The 18,564-nt window shown below is 48.1% G+C and overlaps 3 protein-coding genes across 3 annotated transcripts; 2 read left to right on the top strand and 1 right to left on the bottom strand.

Moving 5' to 3' along the window:
* Positions 1-325: 325 nt before the first annotated feature.
* Positions 326-9,035, bottom strand: SPPG_04022 (uncharacterized protein). Its single transcript, XM_016752270.1, has 9 exons — positions 8,948-9,035; positions 5,504-8,878; positions 4,368-5,439; positions 3,581-4,304; positions 3,379-3,512; positions 3,214-3,313; positions 871-3,152; positions 700-814; positions 326-636 (listed from the first exon to the last, which is right to left on the bottom strand). The coding sequence occupies exons 2-9, from the start codon at positions 8,845-8,847 to the stop codon at positions 392-394; spliced, it is 8,016 nt and encodes a 2,671-aa protein (XP_016608961.1). The 5' UTR covers positions 8,848-8,878; positions 8,948-9,035; the 3' UTR covers positions 326-391.
* An 805-nt stretch (positions 9,036-9,840) lies between these two features.
* Positions 9,841-10,506, top strand: SPPG_04023 (uncharacterized protein; the record flags this gene model as incomplete). Its single annotated transcript, XM_016752271.1, has 2 exons — positions 9,841-10,025; positions 10,089-10,506. The coding sequence occupies 2 exons, from the start codon at positions 9,841-9,843 to the stop codon at positions 10,504-10,506; spliced, it is 603 nt and encodes a 200-aa protein (XP_016608962.1).
* A 396-nt stretch (positions 10,507-10,902) lies between these two features.
* Positions 10,903-18,560, top strand: SPPG_09168 (uncharacterized protein; the record flags this gene model as incomplete). Its single annotated transcript, XM_016757325.1, has 20 exons — positions 10,903-11,005; positions 11,145-11,247; positions 11,453-12,064; positions 12,132-12,227; positions 12,294-12,588; positions 12,659-12,801; positions 12,860-13,271; positions 13,336-13,555; positions 13,612-13,724; positions 13,787-13,856; positions 13,931-13,998; positions 14,065-14,153; positions 14,217-14,433; positions 14,499-14,655; positions 14,724-15,825; positions 15,891-15,973; positions 16,037-16,099; positions 16,152-16,721; positions 16,786-16,858; positions 16,928-18,560. The coding sequence occupies 20 exons, from the start codon at positions 10,903-10,905 to the stop codon at positions 18,558-18,560; spliced, it is 6,222 nt and encodes a 2,073-aa protein (XP_016608963.1).
* Between the last annotated feature and the right edge of the window lie 4 nt (positions 18,561-18,564).

Consider the following 18,564-nt stretch of genomic DNA (forward strand, 5'->3'; position numbering starts at 1 on the left):
AAGAAATAAGGCTTCCGGCGCAAGTTCTTGGGAGCGTGGGAACTTTTCCAGACTTTGGAGCTGTCAAAGACCCCAGGATGAGTAAGCAAGTGGCACAGTCATACACCCTTAAAAACGATGAAGACGACTGAATTTTGATCATTCGGCAGGAATTTTCTAGCATTTCAATATGCTACGAACGTAACTGCATTGGTGCACAATATCTGGAACACGCATGCTTATGTATTAGTGCTATCGCCGTCGTTGGGGTTTGGGGATAAAGATATGATCGGTTTGCTTACTCATCAAAGCAAGACGCGTAGAGCCGGGCGGGTTGGTAAAGTGAGCACGAAATCCATAGTCCTAATATATTGCAAAGTATTATGATACAATGATATGTAATATGTAAATGTCATTCCAAGTTATCCTCAAGTAGTCCCGATGATTCAACATCAAAGAGCACTTCATTGTCAGGTTGTTTCTGCTTACGATCCTTCTTTCCTTTGAATAGAGATGGCTTCATCATTGAAGGGCGCGGAGGGTGAGCTGGAGCTACTTGCAAAGTTTCGCTTTCTGATGGAAGGTTATGCTTGCGCTTCTGGAAAAGTTTCTCCCGAACTAAAGCTCCAGTATTGGCTAGGACAGCACGGAGAGCCTCTACGTGAGAGCATTGATGAATATGATGCTCTTTGTACGGAAACGAAATTACCAAGTGTGCACCTCGTTTAACGGCATCAAGAAAATCCAACCATGTCCAGGTCTTATTCCGAAACTCGAGGGTTGGCATTCTGAAAGCGAACATGTACAGATCTTCAATGTTTTTTTCTTTCGAACCCTAATTTACGACTTAGTCTTATTTCCAACACAGGACAGAAAAGATAACGAACGCACCCGGTAACTCAGGCAATGCTGTCCACCAGGCATCTTAATGTAAATGAAGGAGCGATTTTCGGATGCACGGGCTTGCATTTGCTTGAGCTCATTGACTTTATGCTCTGTCTGCGTCACTTTCAAAGCCAAGTCTTCGCGCGAATCACTCCGGTTGCTTCCTCCTCGTTGATGCCCGTAACTAGAAAAGGCGCCAGTTTTGAATTTTCGGCGTCGTTCAAAGGTGGGTGACGCTTCGTTCTCGGATGCAGAGCCGTGTTTGCTGCTCGTTATCGATGCGATATCCTCTATGGCGCCAGACGAATGTCGGGAAGACTCAGAAGCATTCGACCGGATACTTCGCACGGTCAGCTGCTCTGGATCAACCTTAAAGCTCTTTCTCGAACTCCTATCCTCCGTATTACTGAGAGCACCATTGTCCTTTGCTTCAGCCCGAGCCCTTTTCTCGGGAAACAGATAGTAGACGATTTGTTTGGCCATATCGTATGTCACCTGAATCAGTAAGGGGAAAATATTGACTTCGAAATGGTCCACAACTTTGATTCCAGCGACAGGAGCCATCTCGCGCCAGTATACTCGCAACATTTTATGACGCGTAAAATCAACGTCACGCTTGTCCGGGTTGTAAGCGGCGATCACTTCTTTGAAGGCGTTTGGTGTTGTCATTTGATTCTCTACATGAACCTGATCGATATGCAAAGTATTTATGCTTGATTGATCTTCGTGTTGAATCCAGGTAAACTGTGCAACGTCCAGCGTCCACTGACACATAGGGGAGTTATCGTCCGCTAACATGCACCAGACAACCTTATCGACCGATACAAATGTCTGCCAAGATATAGCCACTGATTTGCGCTTTTGCTGCAAAATTTGCAGTGTTTTCAGAGCATTCACAATGACAATGAGCTCGTCTTGATGGTGAACCAGGTGACGTTGCAATTCCAAATTGCGGACCGCTAGTGCGCTTTCGTTTGGAGACTGTTTATCAGGCGTTGGAACTCCCCAACGAAGTAATGCATCAGCATGCCGTATCTTTTGCTGAAGGTTAATTACCGTCTCTTGCACTTTATGCAGATCATCCATCTGCTCTAGAACAAGCATCATCTTCTTCAGGCGTTCCGTGCGCTCCCCTCGAACAGGATCTCGGTATATCAGCAGGTTTCCAATAACATCATGGATTATCATATACTGGGCAGCATTGGCAGAAATAATAAACGTTGGGAAATTGACATGTAGAGTCTGGGTCAATTCGGGGCTGTTGATGGCTCTATCGGTCTTGAGATAGAGTGGGTTGGGCACATCTCGGTGGAAACTGGCAGAGGTGCGTTCCACCACCCTCTGAAGGTAACCAGAATGTGAAGAGTGATCGATAAGGCACTCGATCGGGACCCATACAGGCCATGGTCGTGCAGGGTCTTTAGCCGTTGCTGGATGTCGCTGCATGATGATATTGTCCAGGTCAAACTCGGGTGCCTCGTCCAGATCCGCCTTTCTCACGACAAAGAGTTGGGCATTTTGAATGCTGAGTATCGATCGCGTTTTGATAATTTGTTCGTTTCGATCACTGTACTCGTCAGGGGCTTGTGCAGAACAGGCTTGAGCATCAAGAACGAAGACGGAACGCAGCTGCATGCTTTCGGCGGCTACCACCACCGTTTCCAAATGGCTTGGATCGTTCTTTGGTTCCGCTTCCAGGTTCACCTGTGGATTAATAAGCTGGACGATGTAGTTACTTTCATACGTTTGATTCTCGGCAACGTAATCGGGTGAGTCGGGCTCTCTTGATGGTATATAGGCCTTTTGACTAGTAAACGCCGACGCTGAACCTCTGGTCGGGCTAGCACTGACGGATTCGTCGTCTTCGACTTCAGCTTCGTTCGGGACTGTGAAGTTTGTATCCAACTCTGACAAAAGCTTCAAGAGCAGTTCTTGCGCCATGGATGCATTCACATTCTTGACGGCCATCGTAGACCGCTTTGATCGTGATGGTGCTGGTGCCTTTGGTATTTCGAGAAGCGGATCAGAGAGATGGTCAACCAGCTCCGCGCCTCGCTTACGGTCTGCGACAGACGACACAAGTTGACTCATAATTCTTGTCGCTGTGCTGGACAGGCAGTACTTGACCGCTAGGCGCTTCTCTTGTAGGGCGAGCATATTGAAGATCAGGTTTCGCACTGCTTTTTTCCAAAGGAAGTTCACGTTATGAACGATATAATGGTGTTTGAACAGCGCAGAGGGTGGTAATCGCGCATCTGTGCGACTGAGAGTGGAGAAATCAAGTCCATCTGTAGTAACAAACACATGAATTTGTGATTTGTGACGGTTCGAAACATGGCTCGAAATTACCTCCTGTGTCAATTTTCTTTTGACAGGTCCGTATATATCGCTCGATGACTACTTTCTTTTCATGTAATACCGCCATTTTTTCTACAATGATTTGTGATTGCTATCAATAGAAATTGTAGTTAGCGCGTTTGTTGCCAACTTCCAGATATTGCAAACGGCTTATACCTGTCGGAGAGAGTCGTCAAAGAAAACAGCCATTCGGTATTCCAGACCCTTTTGCACCTCCAAGTAATGTCGAATGGAAGATTCGATCTCTCGTAGCCGATTTCTGAAGAGCGACATTTGCGCAGCGTAAACATCTATAACCAACAGAAAAAGGAATCAGATCAAGAGGGATATGAAAGGGGTCAGAGATCCAGAAATGCACCTCTCCGCATTCGCGTATTATCGTGTCCCGCCACCGTCGTTTGGTCACTACGTCTGAAATAAATGATTCGGGGAGACCATGCGAATGGAATCATCTTAACATTTTCCGCGCTGTCGCAATAACGGTAGTCCTGCGTAAACAGCCATTCTCGGGTATCATTCGCATCATGAGATGTATCCGGTGTCCCCTTTTCCGCGTCTCCCTCCATCCCCTGGCCCAATGATATGACCCTGACCTCGATTTCTGTGAATCCCATCTCTGACGCACTGAGATTCCATTTAATGGTAGACTTCCTAGTGAGCAGCTCCTCCTTTGGACGACGTTGCTTGATTAAATGTTGGATCCAAGTCATATCAACACCCATTTTTTCCGCACGACATCGAAGTCCAATCGCTCCGTTCCCTTCCTCGACTTCAGCTACGAAGCCAAGTAACAGAGGGTACATCGTGGTTACAAGTTGCAAGGTGCTGATCACACGGCCAAGCTTTTGCTTGGAAGGAGCTGGCCCAGTGCCCTCTTGGAAGATCTTGCCTCGACGGATGGGAAGGCTCGTCAATACGGACTGATACACTTGAGTGACCATGAAAAAGCGTTCCAAAGTATGCACACTCAAATTCAGGCAATTCATCGGTTCTGCCAAGCCAGAATAGAAAGGTCTTGGTGACTCTATCTTCAGCGTAACATGAATGCTTTGGGTTCGGAAGCCTTTGAACGAATCCCATATCTGGAGTAATCCACGTGGTAAGCAGAGTTATTAAAACATTGACCTCATCCACCGTGCGTATACCTCATATGGATGTTCAGAACGACAAAACTCTGGTGCCCGTAGCACCAGATCGGTGTGGACCTTCCGAACCAGCGCTTCTTTCCGACCTTTAAGCTTCTGCTGTGGAAGGAAGTCAAAACCAAGAGCGATCCGTGCTCCGCCTGTCATTCTTGCAATCACATCTGCCTGACCACAGTCGATTCCCGAGGAGGAAGCAATCTCATGTCGAGCAGTTGGGAGGGAAAATGCCAATTCCCCACACTCTATTGTTATGTCTTCCCCAGCCTGCTCGCTACCGTTGATATCCACGCAAACACCGTCCTCCAAGCAAATATCCACGCCCTCGGTTCCCCAGTGCTTTCGTCGATCGAAATAAGGTGATGTCGAACCAAGGATGCGACATCGGATATCACCTCCTCCAGTGATATTGATGACATTATGACCATGCAAAATGAGCCGAAGTTTATCCCACCAGCCGATAGGAGCACTAGGGTCGACGTTTGGCTTGGTGAATGTATCAAAGACGCCCATCACGTCGGCAATTCCGGGTTCGGTTGCAGCGCCCCAGCACAATTGGATAGTTGAGGATGTTGTGATCGTGGTGTTAAATGAGGTATACAACTTTGTCGGGTTCACGGTTCGGCCTATTCGCAGCGGTTCCTCCGCAATCGGGTCAAGAGGAATATATACGGTACGCTTTGACTCGGTTCCGGACGCTTGTTCAGCGATAATTAGCAATCCTTCTGTTTTCCAGCTGGAAGTAGCCGATTTTGGAATGTGCACGATGGGAAGCGGATAGTCTCTAATACGTAGAGACATTTCGCCTAAATTGATTGTGACATCCCTCGGGATGAGATCGTCATAGAGTGCTCGGGCAGGGGTATTGGGATCCATTTTATGTAGAGACTCTTCGACAGTCGATGCAGGAAGAGAGGGAGCTGACAGGCGAACAGATAGGTCGGTGAAAACAGCAGTCATCAGTGGAGGGAACCAAGCGTCTGGATGAGCGTGTGAGTTCCGAATACGATCAAGCCAGGCTCGTGAGTTGAATTCCTGTAGCATCCACCAAGCATTTTCAACTTCAATAGTTTTCCTGTGGAAACAGCATTATCAATAATTATAACGAAATGTTGCTCCCGATGAGCACAAAAACGCACCCTGTTATGGGGTTATAGTGATATCGACCGTCATCCATGGCTCGTAAGGCGGCGGCTTTCTTCTGAAAGGCCTTATCACGAGCTAGGCGGCCTTCTTGTTCTTCGGATCCCAGTAGGTAATTTCGCGAGAGAGCTGATTCAAAAGGATCATCCATGAGTTTAACTACAATCCGAACAACGGTAATCATGATCACGGGAATCTTCTCTGGCACGACATGAGTACGGCCATGGGCAGAACAGTGGGTTTTCGCGCGCATTCCCAAATGCCTGATGAGTAATAATTTAATCCCTTTTTGCAAATTGATGGAGTTTTCAATGATCGTTGACATTTTGAATCCATAGGGGACCGTGAAGTTTAGAAAGTTGATCTCGCAATTGACGACAGTTGTGTGTCTGACGCCTCCATTTATGGCCGGCTTCTTCTCAATCTGAAAAGTTGCATCCTTCACCAGCAGGATTTGGCCATGTTTGGGCTGCTCATGTTCTAGTAGTACATCCAGAGTGGCCTTACTGAGGTCCACACGTGTCGCACCGTCGTCCGTTAAAGTGATTGTAATGGGATCGAAGATCAGACGAACCGGCACTTCTTCTGGGAGGACAATGTTAAGTGTTACCCTATCAATAGTAACCATGCCTCGTTGCTTATTTCGCGACGGTACTGCTTCCACGTCATGGTTCTCCGCCTTCTCCACACTGAAAAGCTTCGCAAGCTTGACACAAAATAATGTGGCCATCAGACCTACATAGAATGTTTTCATACTAAAGTGTATGGTGACTTCGTCAATCTTTAAGTTTGGGCCGGTGGGAAACTCACTCGGCTCTGCGTCAACATATAACTCCAGTCGACGTACGTCCAAGACAACGTCTTCTCTGGTCCCAGTGGCGAGAGCGTTCGTATCAGAATGACCTTCTTCATTTAATTCACAATCACTGATACTCCGTAACCGGATATCATTCACCTCCAAGCGGCTCGAATATCGCGTCGCTGTTGTAGTTGTTGTTGTCCTTGCTGTTCTTGACTTTTCCCTTTTGTCGCCCTCTCCCGTGTTACGCGAGCTCTGCAACAATACGTTCTCTATCCGCAGAGCCAGCGCATTTTTCGTATCCTCCCCAACGACAAGGCAGCGGATTGGAGCGGTGGCGATTTGCGAATAGATGCTTATTTCGAAGTTGGATGGCTGATTGGGAGTTGGGCCTGCACGTTTCTTGGGCATAGGAGGAAGCGTCATGATCATAGAGCTGAGAGACGCCATAAGGGTGAAATAGTCGATACACCCTCCACATGTCAACCGCGAAAGATCCACTGTGGTTTCCCCAATTTTACCGTTCACGTTAACATGGAACCGTGGAATGCCTTGGTCGTTTCCGCCGGGAGGTACTAAGTGAATAACCAGATGTATGTTACGCATCGCAAATAGTACATCACGCAGTTCCGGTGGTGTTTCGTTTATATCATCGTGGCTTCCGCGAGTCACTGCTATTCGTAGGCGTTCGATATTAAAGGATGTCTCAACAACTAGTGGAAGTTCCTGTCCTCCACGGGTCTCAGAACCCTTGTGTCCCTCTTCCATGGACGCTGGTTGGGCAACAACCTTGATTTTCATCTGTATGTCGTTCAGGGCAATCGCCACGAAAGCAGTCTCATTAGAGGTGATTGAGGTTTGATAGCTGGTAATTTCGGTCACTAGCATGGGACGCGACACTTCCAGATCGGCAGTTGGACGAAAATGGCGAAGTAAACCTATCGAGATCCTGATTATCTTGGCAGTACTCGTCTTTTTTATTGTGGTTGTAGGAGGTTTGGAAGGAGTGTGCGTTCGTTCTCTTGAAAGCCAATAAAAGAGGCATAACAATTCATCGGAAAGGGCAATCCGGGGGGTATCAATGAAGCATTTCATTCCGATATCGAGCCAATAAGGCGGTTCCGTATTCTCTCTTATTCGCCGTGGTTTCATATCCGGTAAGGGGAACTGCAGGTCAAGGCAGAGTGCACGAATGAACAGCAAGTGCCAAGTCGGATGGTCCATATTCTTAAAGTGGAACAAGTCTACATAGATGCCGCTGACCGCAAGTTTCAAGATGATGCAACGAGGATGGCCACTCTCATCCTGTAAATTACATGACAAGGATATGTTGCTGGCCGTGATGAGTAACGACGGAAAAACGTTCTCTCTCTGGTAATCACGAAGCCCGTCCGCTGCTGACGGGTTGAATGTGACGGAGGTTCTCGTACACACAACATGAACAGAGGGCTTAATATCGACCATTGCAGCCAGCTTCCATGGGAGACTCGCCAGTTGAAGGATCGCAACCTTCACGTCCATGTCTTCCTGCTCATCTCGGCCCACTGGCCCCGACATATGCAGCTGATCAGAATCCAGTTTTTCGAGACCGTGCCTATGCCTCGAAGTTGGTATGCTTTCCGGGAGATCTTCTCCGTTTTGAACCTCGTCGTGCAGTCTTCGACCGATAGAATCAATAATCCGTCCCAAATCACTGGCTGACACGCAAATGCCATTGAGTCGTATTTCCAGGTGAGGACGCTCAATACGGCCCAGCACTGAAATATGCGCTAAGAAGCTGATCGTGCTGGTGCTATCCGCAACGAGAAGTTGAATCGGCACCTCGGTCGAAGGAGAATGTCCTGTTACGACAAAGGGTGATATAGTGAGGATACACGAGAAGTTCGGTGGTCGCACTTTTGGTTTTACGGCATCCGCCGGTTCTTCCCATCCATCAGAATCCAAAGCAAATTCAAGACTATCTTGGTGGTAACGTAGCATCTCTTCTCCGTCCTGTCGGTGGATCGAAACATCCAAATCATCGATACGGATGTCCACTATTTGAGAAAAGATGTGTATAAAACTATTTCGCAGCATTCGCCCCAATTTATCCAGACTCTGTCGTAAAAGCTGAACTCGAGCATATCGAGAAGGCTGTGATCGTCCAGATATGACGGCCTGGTCGGTTGTGCACAAGATCACCTTTGGCGTCGTCACCCGGAGACTGATCCAGGAAGATCGCTTTTTAGTAGGTCGGTGAAATTCCACCCACAAAAGATCTACATGTAATTGCACCAGTTGTAGACGACGATGCCCATTATTCTTCCCTCCCCGTTTGGCTCTAGCATGTCGAATAGATTCAGCGAGACTCTGTTCAAATCCTGCGAATTGGTGTGATGGTGCATACGATACTCCAGACACAGATGTCAAGCTGATGCCCGCAACGCTAAAGCCAAACCGGTTCTTGATTTCCTTCAACACACGGCTCCACAATAGTTTGAAAAATACATAAGTCACAAAACCCAGGGCTATCGGTAGAATGAAATGCGGTAGTGCCGCCATGTTTGTGGGCAGACGATCCGAGGATTATCTTCTAAAATCAACACTTAATGGGCTGTAACGTGGAGCCGGTCGCTCTGGCCTCGCAGTGGGAATTACTCACATGTCATAGAGCTTTCCGTTTCCCCCAACCCATTCAACTGCCATCTCTCCAAATCTTGTAATCCCACGAATAGGTGCAGGTTGGAACTTCTTGCTTGGGGGGCTCAGCTTCGCGTCTTTGACGTGATAATCAACCGATCAGCTATGGAACCCTTAATCCTTTGGTTTACACATCATTGCCTAGTCATTCCGAATAAACAAGAGTTGCAAAGGCTGGGGAGGGCAAGGTTAAGGAGCGAACATATTCGCATTTGCCAACAACAAAAACATCCAAAAAATCTTGTAATTTGAAAGGACGGGGATGCAAAGTGAAGAATGACCAAGTGGGTAAATTCATTGGAGCATCAACTATCAACAAGCTGACTGTTGTATAGGGGTCTATAGGGGTCAATGACAGCAAAAGTCATCTAAACAAGAATAAAGTTGAACCTTAAAATAGATTTGATTTGTGGCTAGACCTTTTAACTTGAGCTTAAAAACCAAATCCCGGTCCCCAGGAATTTGACCGACAAAAAAGCCCTGGGCAATCAAGAAATGTACCTCGTTGATGATCCCGCCTGTGTCTATGGCCCCGCAACAAATAGCTCAACGTTTGAGGGACCTATTGGGTCTTATCACGGAGCCTCTAGAGCTTGTAAAGGCGTCAACCTTCGCTGGCTCACCACTCTTATTCCATGTATAACGATCGCTACAAACATCGTCAACGCTTACTTTTCATATCACCTTCTGCTGGCCCGACGAAGGACTAAATACAACGGACTGCTGTTTCTGCTCCCAATCGTGGCAATTTGTGGTTCAATCTTTGACTTGATGGCGGGAATAACTTACTTTCATATGTGGGGAAATCCTGACGTGTCCCACCTCTCTAAAGTTTGCTACTTCCTTGGCAGCTTTATGATTGCGTGGGTGCAAGAGTTTCGCATGGATTTCCTCCTTGTAGCGTATGGGAGACCCAGGTCCTTTGCGCGAAAGGCAGTGATTGCCAACACTCTTATCGGCATTGTGCTCGCTGCGCTGACCCTCGCCTCTTGGTTTCTCGGAAGGTACGGACGAGCCGTCCCTTTCGGCTACGGACTACCGTAAGTAGATATTGGGTTAACAGGAATTAATGGTGGCTAAGGATATCACTCTCTGATTTTCAGCTATGCGATTTGGTTGGCTTGGGTCACAGCAATTGATTGCCTATTATCAGTAGCTTTGCTACGCATGTCGTACCAGCAAACGGCCTTGCTGAGATCGTATGATAAGTTAACGATATCTGAAGTCCAAACCTTTGCGCATCGTTTCAAGATTGCCGCCGTGGCTCAACTGCTGGTCATCGTCATTGCGACTGTGTTCTTTCAGTTTTCGTCTGGGAACAATACGATGGGTTATAGTTTGGGGATGTTGACCACATTAAGTGTTCCAGCGCAGATATCGGTTATCATCTATTCAATATGGACTTTACAATCCATGGAACGTGCTCGAACTGGTGCTCCTCGTGTGAACCCATCAACGAAGCGGTCACTGCAATTTCTGAACGTGACCGATTCCGCAAGGACGGCCACCAGGACGACGTAGGATGCCTTGTTTGCTCACAAGTAACGCGCAGTGAGTGGTTGGGAGGCACGTGACCAAGCGTTTCGTCGTCGTCGTCGTGCTTTTTAAGAGCGTTGGCCGACGTTGTTGAAAAGGAGAACGTTGCCAGATGGGTAATGAAAGGAACGCTGCTGAGGGCTTTGGTTTGTAGAGATCTCGGGCTGGAGCAGGACATGCGAACGGCGATGGGCCACCAAATAGTGCAGTGTACTATGCATCTAATACCTTCATAATAGTTGATAATTATTTAATAGCTATTCGCATCTAGTATTGTAGAGGCTTTCTGCCATATAGTTTCACCCCAACATTGCTGTGTATCTTTATCCATTCTGCATTTTCGATGCATGCACTCGGTTGGGGTAATGCCAGTATCACGTGATGCACCTTCCATCTCGCCCCAACAGTCTTCTCCTGGTTTCCCCTCGTTGCGGCCTTGCGAAAGACAACCTCGATAATGCAGCAGGATTGTTGCGTCTTGTAGGTATGTATGGAGTGCGTTCAGAGTAGCGCATGGTTCAATGCGGTCATAATAGCTTTCGCCTAACCTGCCGGCTATCGCCTTACTTAGGAACAGGATGAGTGGACTGTAGTCAAATAACAGATTCAATCAAACAATCTAGACCGAACTTACTCGAGAGAAGAGTTTGGCTGGTACAACGTGCCAACCGGGAGTAACCATTCTGGGTTATCTGGTGTGGTAGCAGGGGGCGCGGACGATCTAAGGTAAAGGACGTACAATTCAACTACTATCGAATACATTCTTGGGCAGTTCAGTCTGTAGCCAGTATGACCATAGTGGGCCGAGTTCGTTGTAACTACCAACTTCATAAAGACATGAGCCGCAAATATACCTGAAACCACCCGTGAATCGCGAATAGTCTCGACGACTGTGCTCACCCGCATCTGTTTTCTTTCCGTACTATGATAGGAGAGCGAATATGACAACGGCGCTTACCAAAACTATTTTGGCTACGCCAGAGACAGACCTCGACCATGTTCACTCATCCATCTCTTCATCTGCTGTCGGTCCTGGGTCCAGATTACGCGGTTCGTTAGTCCATCGTAAGGTTCTACAGTCCTCCTCTGGCGACACGGCCGTGCAGACGTCCACTGCGGGGCGTAGGGTGTCACGCTTACGAGCAGAGAGAGGAACTACGGTAGATTCAGAAGGGTCAAATGATGCATCTACATCCTCTTCCGTGTCTTGTGGGCGTAGACGGTTGGAATTTGTGGACCTCTCCGATTATGATGATGTCCTCTGTGACATTCTTTTGGACTCGGTCTATCTAGGTTTCCGCACTCACAAGATGAACGGGGAATACTACGGGGTCCCTGAGCAGGGTCACGCACGTCTATCTAAATCCGGCTCAGAGGGTCAGAGGCAACGGCCTGCTGGGATTGATCGCACTCGGATTGATAGTGACGCCTTGGCAGCTGTAGTTGTGGATATTGTTAGGGACCAGATTCTTGAGAATAAAAGCATCGATAGTGCCTCTACAGCGCTAATGAAGTGCCTGATCGGACCGGCCTCTATCAAATGGTATGCTGGCTCAATGGTGTGGCCCATACCCTTATCATTATTATTCATTTTAATCTCCTTTCCAAAGTGACGGGGCGCCATCCTCCGTCATTAAACGGTCTTTTCAAGCTTTTCGGCCTTTTTTTGAAGGTAGATCTAGAGACCAGCTAGAAGACTTCCGAGAGTGAGAATGACAGTCTTTGTTTGGTTCTGAAAACGACCAAAAGCTGACGTTGAATAATACTTGCAGTCATGCAAAGCGGTATTTGGGCATGTATCATCCTGCTGCTGGTTACGAGATTGCGCAGACATCCCGGTATAAGTCATCGGGCAAAGTTGAAGCATGCATTATAGCTACACGAGAATTCAATGCTGGAGATCAAATCCCACATTGCACTGGTGTTATCGCTGAGCTGGATGAGGATGACGAAGAGTACCTCGTGAACAGAGACTTTAGCGTCATGTTTTCAACAAAGAAGGATTGCATGTGTCTGTTCCTTGGGCCAGCACGATTCGTGAATCATGATTGCGATCCAAACTGCAAGGTAAATATGTAGAGATCAGAACTGAATGTGAATTTTACTGGGTTGATAACTGGTGATTTTGAACGTCCAGTTCATTTTGCTTAATGAGCGTGCCAATCTCATTTGCTTCAAAGTGCTGAGGGACATAAAAGTAGGCGAGGAATTAACGACATTCTACGGAAGTAACTACTTTGGAGAAGATAATAAGGAATGTTTATGTGAAACATGCGAAAGGTACTTGGACACGAAACAGCTCTTGATAGGAACATCTTCTTATCCGGATGGTAAATAGACTTCAAAAAGGGGGATTCACACCAGCTGATTCACTGTCAGGCGTCCTTGGTGACGATGAATACGAGAAGCCCATAGTGGCTAAGCTCCGAAGGAATCAAGCCCGTACCCAAACCTGGTCCTATTATCGGAATGTTTTCGCGGGTATTGATTTTGGCGATAAAGGCAATGGCAGTGATGTGGACATGGATGGTTCTGCTAAATGTGGCACCTGTGGTGGTGAGCTTACGGAGGACGATCTAGCTGCCCCTCATTTTCGTACGTCGAAGAATGCACCCACAGGCGCGAAAACGTTGGGTAGTAAAGAATGCCAGCGTTGCGTTCGTCATATGAGAATCTTTGGGGTGAAGTGGCCCACCCGAAAGACAAAGAAGGGGCGACTGCCGAATCTCTTAACGAACATGATCGAAAAGGTGCACATCCTACTCCGATTGAAGCTATCCTTGAATCCATTCTAATTCGTATTCTACGACGTAGAGCACTGGAATAAATCCAAGATCAGGCTCCCGAAGGAAGTCAAGTGGCACCCCAGCTACCTCACGAATCTCTGGAAAGCTACCCTCTCAGGCAATCGAAGGAAGAGGTCGGTCTCGATCACGATCAGTCATGACGTCTGAGGATAGTGATGGCCAAAAAGAACGCCGCTCGACTTCGGTTAGCCTAAACTCGTCAAGATTGCAAGCTGTCGAAGCGGCTGGTATGGACTGTTTCTCAGAGTGTTCGATAACATTTCTTCACACATTACTTTCATAGACGGTCTGAGAGACGATTTGGGGTCTGATATCCTCGATAGCATCCGTAGGGCGAGACGTACCAAGCGACAAGAGGGAAAATATTTCGAAATGCTCCATGGACCAGAAACCAAAGTATGAAATTGTCTAGACTAAATTTGCACCTTAACATATTTCTCACAAGTCTGTACTTTTAGCGCAAGCGCGATGCCGCCATCCAAAAGCGGGAAGAAGTCGCAAAAGTACCCGGAAAACTTGTGCCAGACCGTGGGTGTTCCCTTCAAGTGCAGACTTCCCCATCGTTTTGCAGGTATTCACAGAAAATGGTTGCTTTTTCCTAGTCGATCAAGTACATGCTGTCTTCGTCTATCCGGACGATGCCGCTTACCCGTATTGGTGGCCAGCAATGGTGAGGTGCAGATGATCAGCTTCGTTATCATGAAACTAGCACTCATCGGATGCTTTACACCTCTAGGTGGTGCCGATTTCGGAGATCGATGAGAGCATGCCAGAGGTCGAGCGACCGAACCAGAGGATTGTTTCATACTTCGAGAACCATTCGTTGTAAGTCCGCGTGAGTTAAATGTGCAATATGGCCGATCTTCCTTTACAACTTCGACGATACAGTTCAGCGGTGGATCCGCAAGAAATACGCTTGTTCATCCCAGATGAGGAGCCATATCTCACGTTTTCAAAAATCCCCGGATTTGGTAATGACAAGGCGGTGAAAAAAGCGTTAAGATTCATCGAAACTGGAACGTGCAAAGGATGGCACTGGAAAAAATGGGGTCTCAGCGCAAAGCTGAAAACCGATGATGCCAACGGGAAAAAGCGATCTGGAAAGGTTCGGTCAAGGGGATGCCCAATTCCTTGCCCTTTCACTAATGATGGAACTTCCACTCACTCCAGAGCGTGAGGAAAAGTGATCCTGGGTCCCTCCGTCGAGCAGTGCATAATAGCCGAGAATACTCTGAAGGTCCAGCTGCACTGATTTCTGGTTCCGAGAGTGAGGCTAGAATATCTAGACGGCGGCGAGGAGGACGTGCAGCAGAGACATCCGGAAAGAGTGCGTGTTGAAGTTTAATTCTTCTTTTTGTGGATCCCGTTTTGAAATGTCCAGGTTCTATCCTGCAGATAAGAGTGCATCCGCTACTCCACCTGAACTTGAATCTGTGGATCAGGCCCAAGACAATGTGTCTGACGGCCCTCTGCCCGTCTTGCGAACCGTTCCGCGACGCTTGCGGTCGTCATTGCAGATGGGTGCGAGCAATCATGGCAGAATCTCTGACGTCGCATCCATAGATGGTGGGGACTTTCATGGTGAGGAGCTGGTTGACGTGGAAGGCATTTCCGACAGTGCAACTCCTGCCGATGAAGAACATGCGACATTCGAATCGGCCGATGTGTCTGCGTCTGGGCTTATTATTTCAGACGTTGCCAGGGATACGATTTCTGCCGAACAAACTGGTTCATCCTTCATAGCAGAAAACAAAGCGCTATGCACCGTTTCGCCGTCAAAACAATCAGACGGCTTGTTCCCTGAGACCCTTTCTTCAGACGAGGAAGAGGAAGAAGATGAAGTGGTTCTAGTTCATGTAAAAACATTATCACAACGATGGGACGGTCTAGCGGCGCGTGGTCGATTCAGGGACGTCATGAATTCCCCCTTCACTCAATTTGCGCCGATCTTGGCGAAGCATGCCAGCCGGCGCCCTGCGCGTGTGTCAACTGCACAAACACTGGAACCAAGTCAGCCAGTGGATGAGAGTACTATGCTGACTGCCGCTGGAAGGCAGGTTCTTCCGAATGTTTTGCGACGGTTGACATTGCATGACCATGACAATAAGGGTCCTGGTGGTGACGATGTCCTATCTACATTTACCGTCTACCAATCTAGAAAGCCGGCTGTCGCTACCGAGAGTTGTCCGGTGAGGAATTCACCAGAAGGACGCTTTGCCCTGCAAAAGGATGGGAACGATGGAGATGTTCCTTGTTCTGGTGATATGGCACTTGCTCACAATATCCGTTGTACACAATCCCGACCATTTCAAATCGATCAATTATCAACGTCCTCTCAGTATATGACCGAGCGCACATCAAGTCAAAACCAGCCATGTTATCGAAGAGGAGACTGGGTGATAGCAGAGATAGACGTCAAGTGGTACGTGGCGCGAATCGTTGATATTGCTGTCAACGATGAGTCCTATCTGCTGCACTTTTGGGGCAAGCCAGTTAGGTAAGTTATCGCAGATCCCTTATATCAATCACGGCTATTGTAAATATATGTTTCCGTACAAACAGCGCTGAGAAATGGGTAAGCTCTCTCTTCATGCGCCCGTTGAAAGAGCGAGTTGTAGCAAAAATGCAACCAGAATGCGCAGATGGTAACGTAACGCACGGCCCTCCTGTAACTTTGCTGGCCCTTTTAACACAAAATTGCGGCATAGGGTTTCAGACGTGCCAGGTGGAGCAAGAGCTCGATCGGATTTGGGACAGCATGTCGTCCGCAGGTACGTCTCAACCTTTCTTCAGTCTCGTTGCATTGTCTCATACATGTGTCAGTACCGGCTAGCGGTTGTGATAGAGGACTGATCAATGTCAGTACTGGAAGTAGCGGCAAACAGCGGTCTCGTTTCTGCGACGGTACATTAGTCAGTCCACAGCAATCTGGTCGAAACGACTCTGATGGACCTCACCGCGATTTGACAAAATGCTCAGGAAGACAGGAGAGTCTCGATCGAAAATTGAAAAACATTACAGCTGCCGACGTTTTATGGACTCGCGGTGATTATGGGTTTGCGAAGAATCCCCGGAACAGAGCCATACGCTGGCGTCCAAGTACGGCATATGCACAATACCTACGAAAATGGCAGCAGAGACCGGAAAAGGCCTCGAGTGATTCAGAGGATGAAGATGTTCGGTTTACACAAACTCGTTCAAACCAATATCGTTGTCGTTCACGGAGCGTCAGTTCGGCGTCTGACGATGGGCGGTGTGCACGATCGAAGCGCTTGAGGCATTCTTCTAGAGAACAATATGGTAACTCATCCATACCCGGCAAATCCCAAGGCAGAACTGCTGATGAATCACCTTATGTTATTCCACCAACGTGCCTTCAAGGCGGAGTACAACGTAAGCGATTTTAGCCAGACGCCCTTCTTATCTGTACCTGGATTTGACCCGAGCTCTCCTACAGCGAGAGATAAAGCACGAATTTGCAGATTCTATTCCGGTCATCCAAAATCCTGTAAATATGGAGAGCGCTGCTGGTATGATCCTTTGGTCCGTCAGCTGGTGTGACAGGCAGCGGCTAATGAAGCACTTTGGTCACGTCACAGGAATCGTCATCTGGAGCCCAATGACTCGATCAATCCTGGGACTCATCATAGGATGTCTTCTGGTAGAGCACAAGAAGATCTAATGGAATCCGATTCGGCGGTACTGAATATCGAGGCGTGCTTTCCTCTATCCCATGGAACTGAACCAAATACCCCGTCAAGACTATCTAAATTGACTGCTGTCAATGTCGCGGATGCACCAGCTGCATTTCCGGTGGCGCTTTTGATTCCCGAATGCACCGACGTTATAGACCCTAGGACATCCACCGCATTCGGTCCGGGGTATGTACCCAATCCAGGACCGATTGCAGTGCAGAACGGCAACATTTCAGCATGCAACGACTCACCGATCAAAGAGGACCGATATGAGAAGAACAAGCAGGTTTTTTACCAAGCGGTACCTGAGATAGACCCGGATCAAGAGGTGTCTACATACCTCACTCAGGTACCGGAAGCTCCCACAGAGGTAGAGATCCATAATCCTGGAAACCACAATACGTGTGTTCCTTTCACCACCACCGCTCTCAATGAGCATCATGACGACAAAGCGACCCGACCCGCATCGTCACATTTGCCTGGAGAACTCGCGATGAATTCGGGCAAGCAATGTGATACTGGCAGTTGGACGGTAGCGCTAGACGCTTCACTCCGGTTGCCCCAGGATGCATATATTGAGTCAAGCAAACTCGCGAATATTCCTTGTCAGATATCTGGAAGAGATCCGACGGGGTCATCACCTCTTCACGCCGGGCCGTGGAGCGCATACACTTCGTCGCACAGTAATACTTTGACGGTAGGAGCTCCTCGTGAGTCCGTATCGTTCTGTACGCCTTGTACACCACCTGGAACACGTCCCATTCTACTTCCCGACCGCAAACGAGCAAATAGTACGAAATCCTCGATCCCGAGAGCAGTAGTAGGGTCTCCCACCCCGGTGCGATATCATGGGATATCTTATTCTGTTCCTCCACGACTGCAGCTACCTCATGATTACATGGACGTTTCTGGTGGCCAGCTAGAACATCGCCGCAAATCATCAGAGACTGGCTGTGGAGGCGGACACAAGCGTCGAAAAACAGAGGTCTACCTTGAGGAACTATCCTTTGCCACCCTTCCGTCACCGCGTACCGATACTCCGTCCATCAGACACAAAAAAGCCATTATTCAAATCAACTGTGAATCAGCGTTATTTAGTCCTGTCGAAGCCCCGATCTCGTCCATGGTGCACGACGCAAGTGAGTCGAAACTTGATTTCTTAACGCGGGACCAGGAGCTCAAGTTGTTGGATTCACCGGGGCGGATGTGCTATAGGGGGATGACAAGACGTCAAATTGACACGCCAATGGAAGATGATGACGCCTCCACTAGCAGGAAGACCATAGGAGCTTTGCCGAATCTGACATCGCAGAGTGATGGGAACGACCCGGACGTACCGGAAGACAATGTGGCATTGTCAAGCAAGATGGATGCTAATGTCGCAGATACCAGGGACACAGTGAACGCACATACGCCCTCCCAATCTGTATTGCATGGAGATCACCGTGGTAGTGTCCGTCGAAAGCGTGGTAGCACCTTGGAAATTGTCATTGATGTGTCGGATCGGCCAAAGCATTATACAAGAGCTTTAGTATAGAGTT

The sequence above is a fragment of the Spizellomyces punctatus genome, assembly GCF_000182565.1.
Source record: "Spizellomyces punctatus DAOM BR117 chromosome Unknown supercont1.6, whole genome shotgun sequence".
In the NCBI taxonomy this organism is placed as follows: domain Eukaryota; kingdom Fungi; phylum Chytridiomycota; class Chytridiomycetes; order Spizellomycetales; family Spizellomycetaceae; genus Spizellomyces; species Spizellomyces punctatus.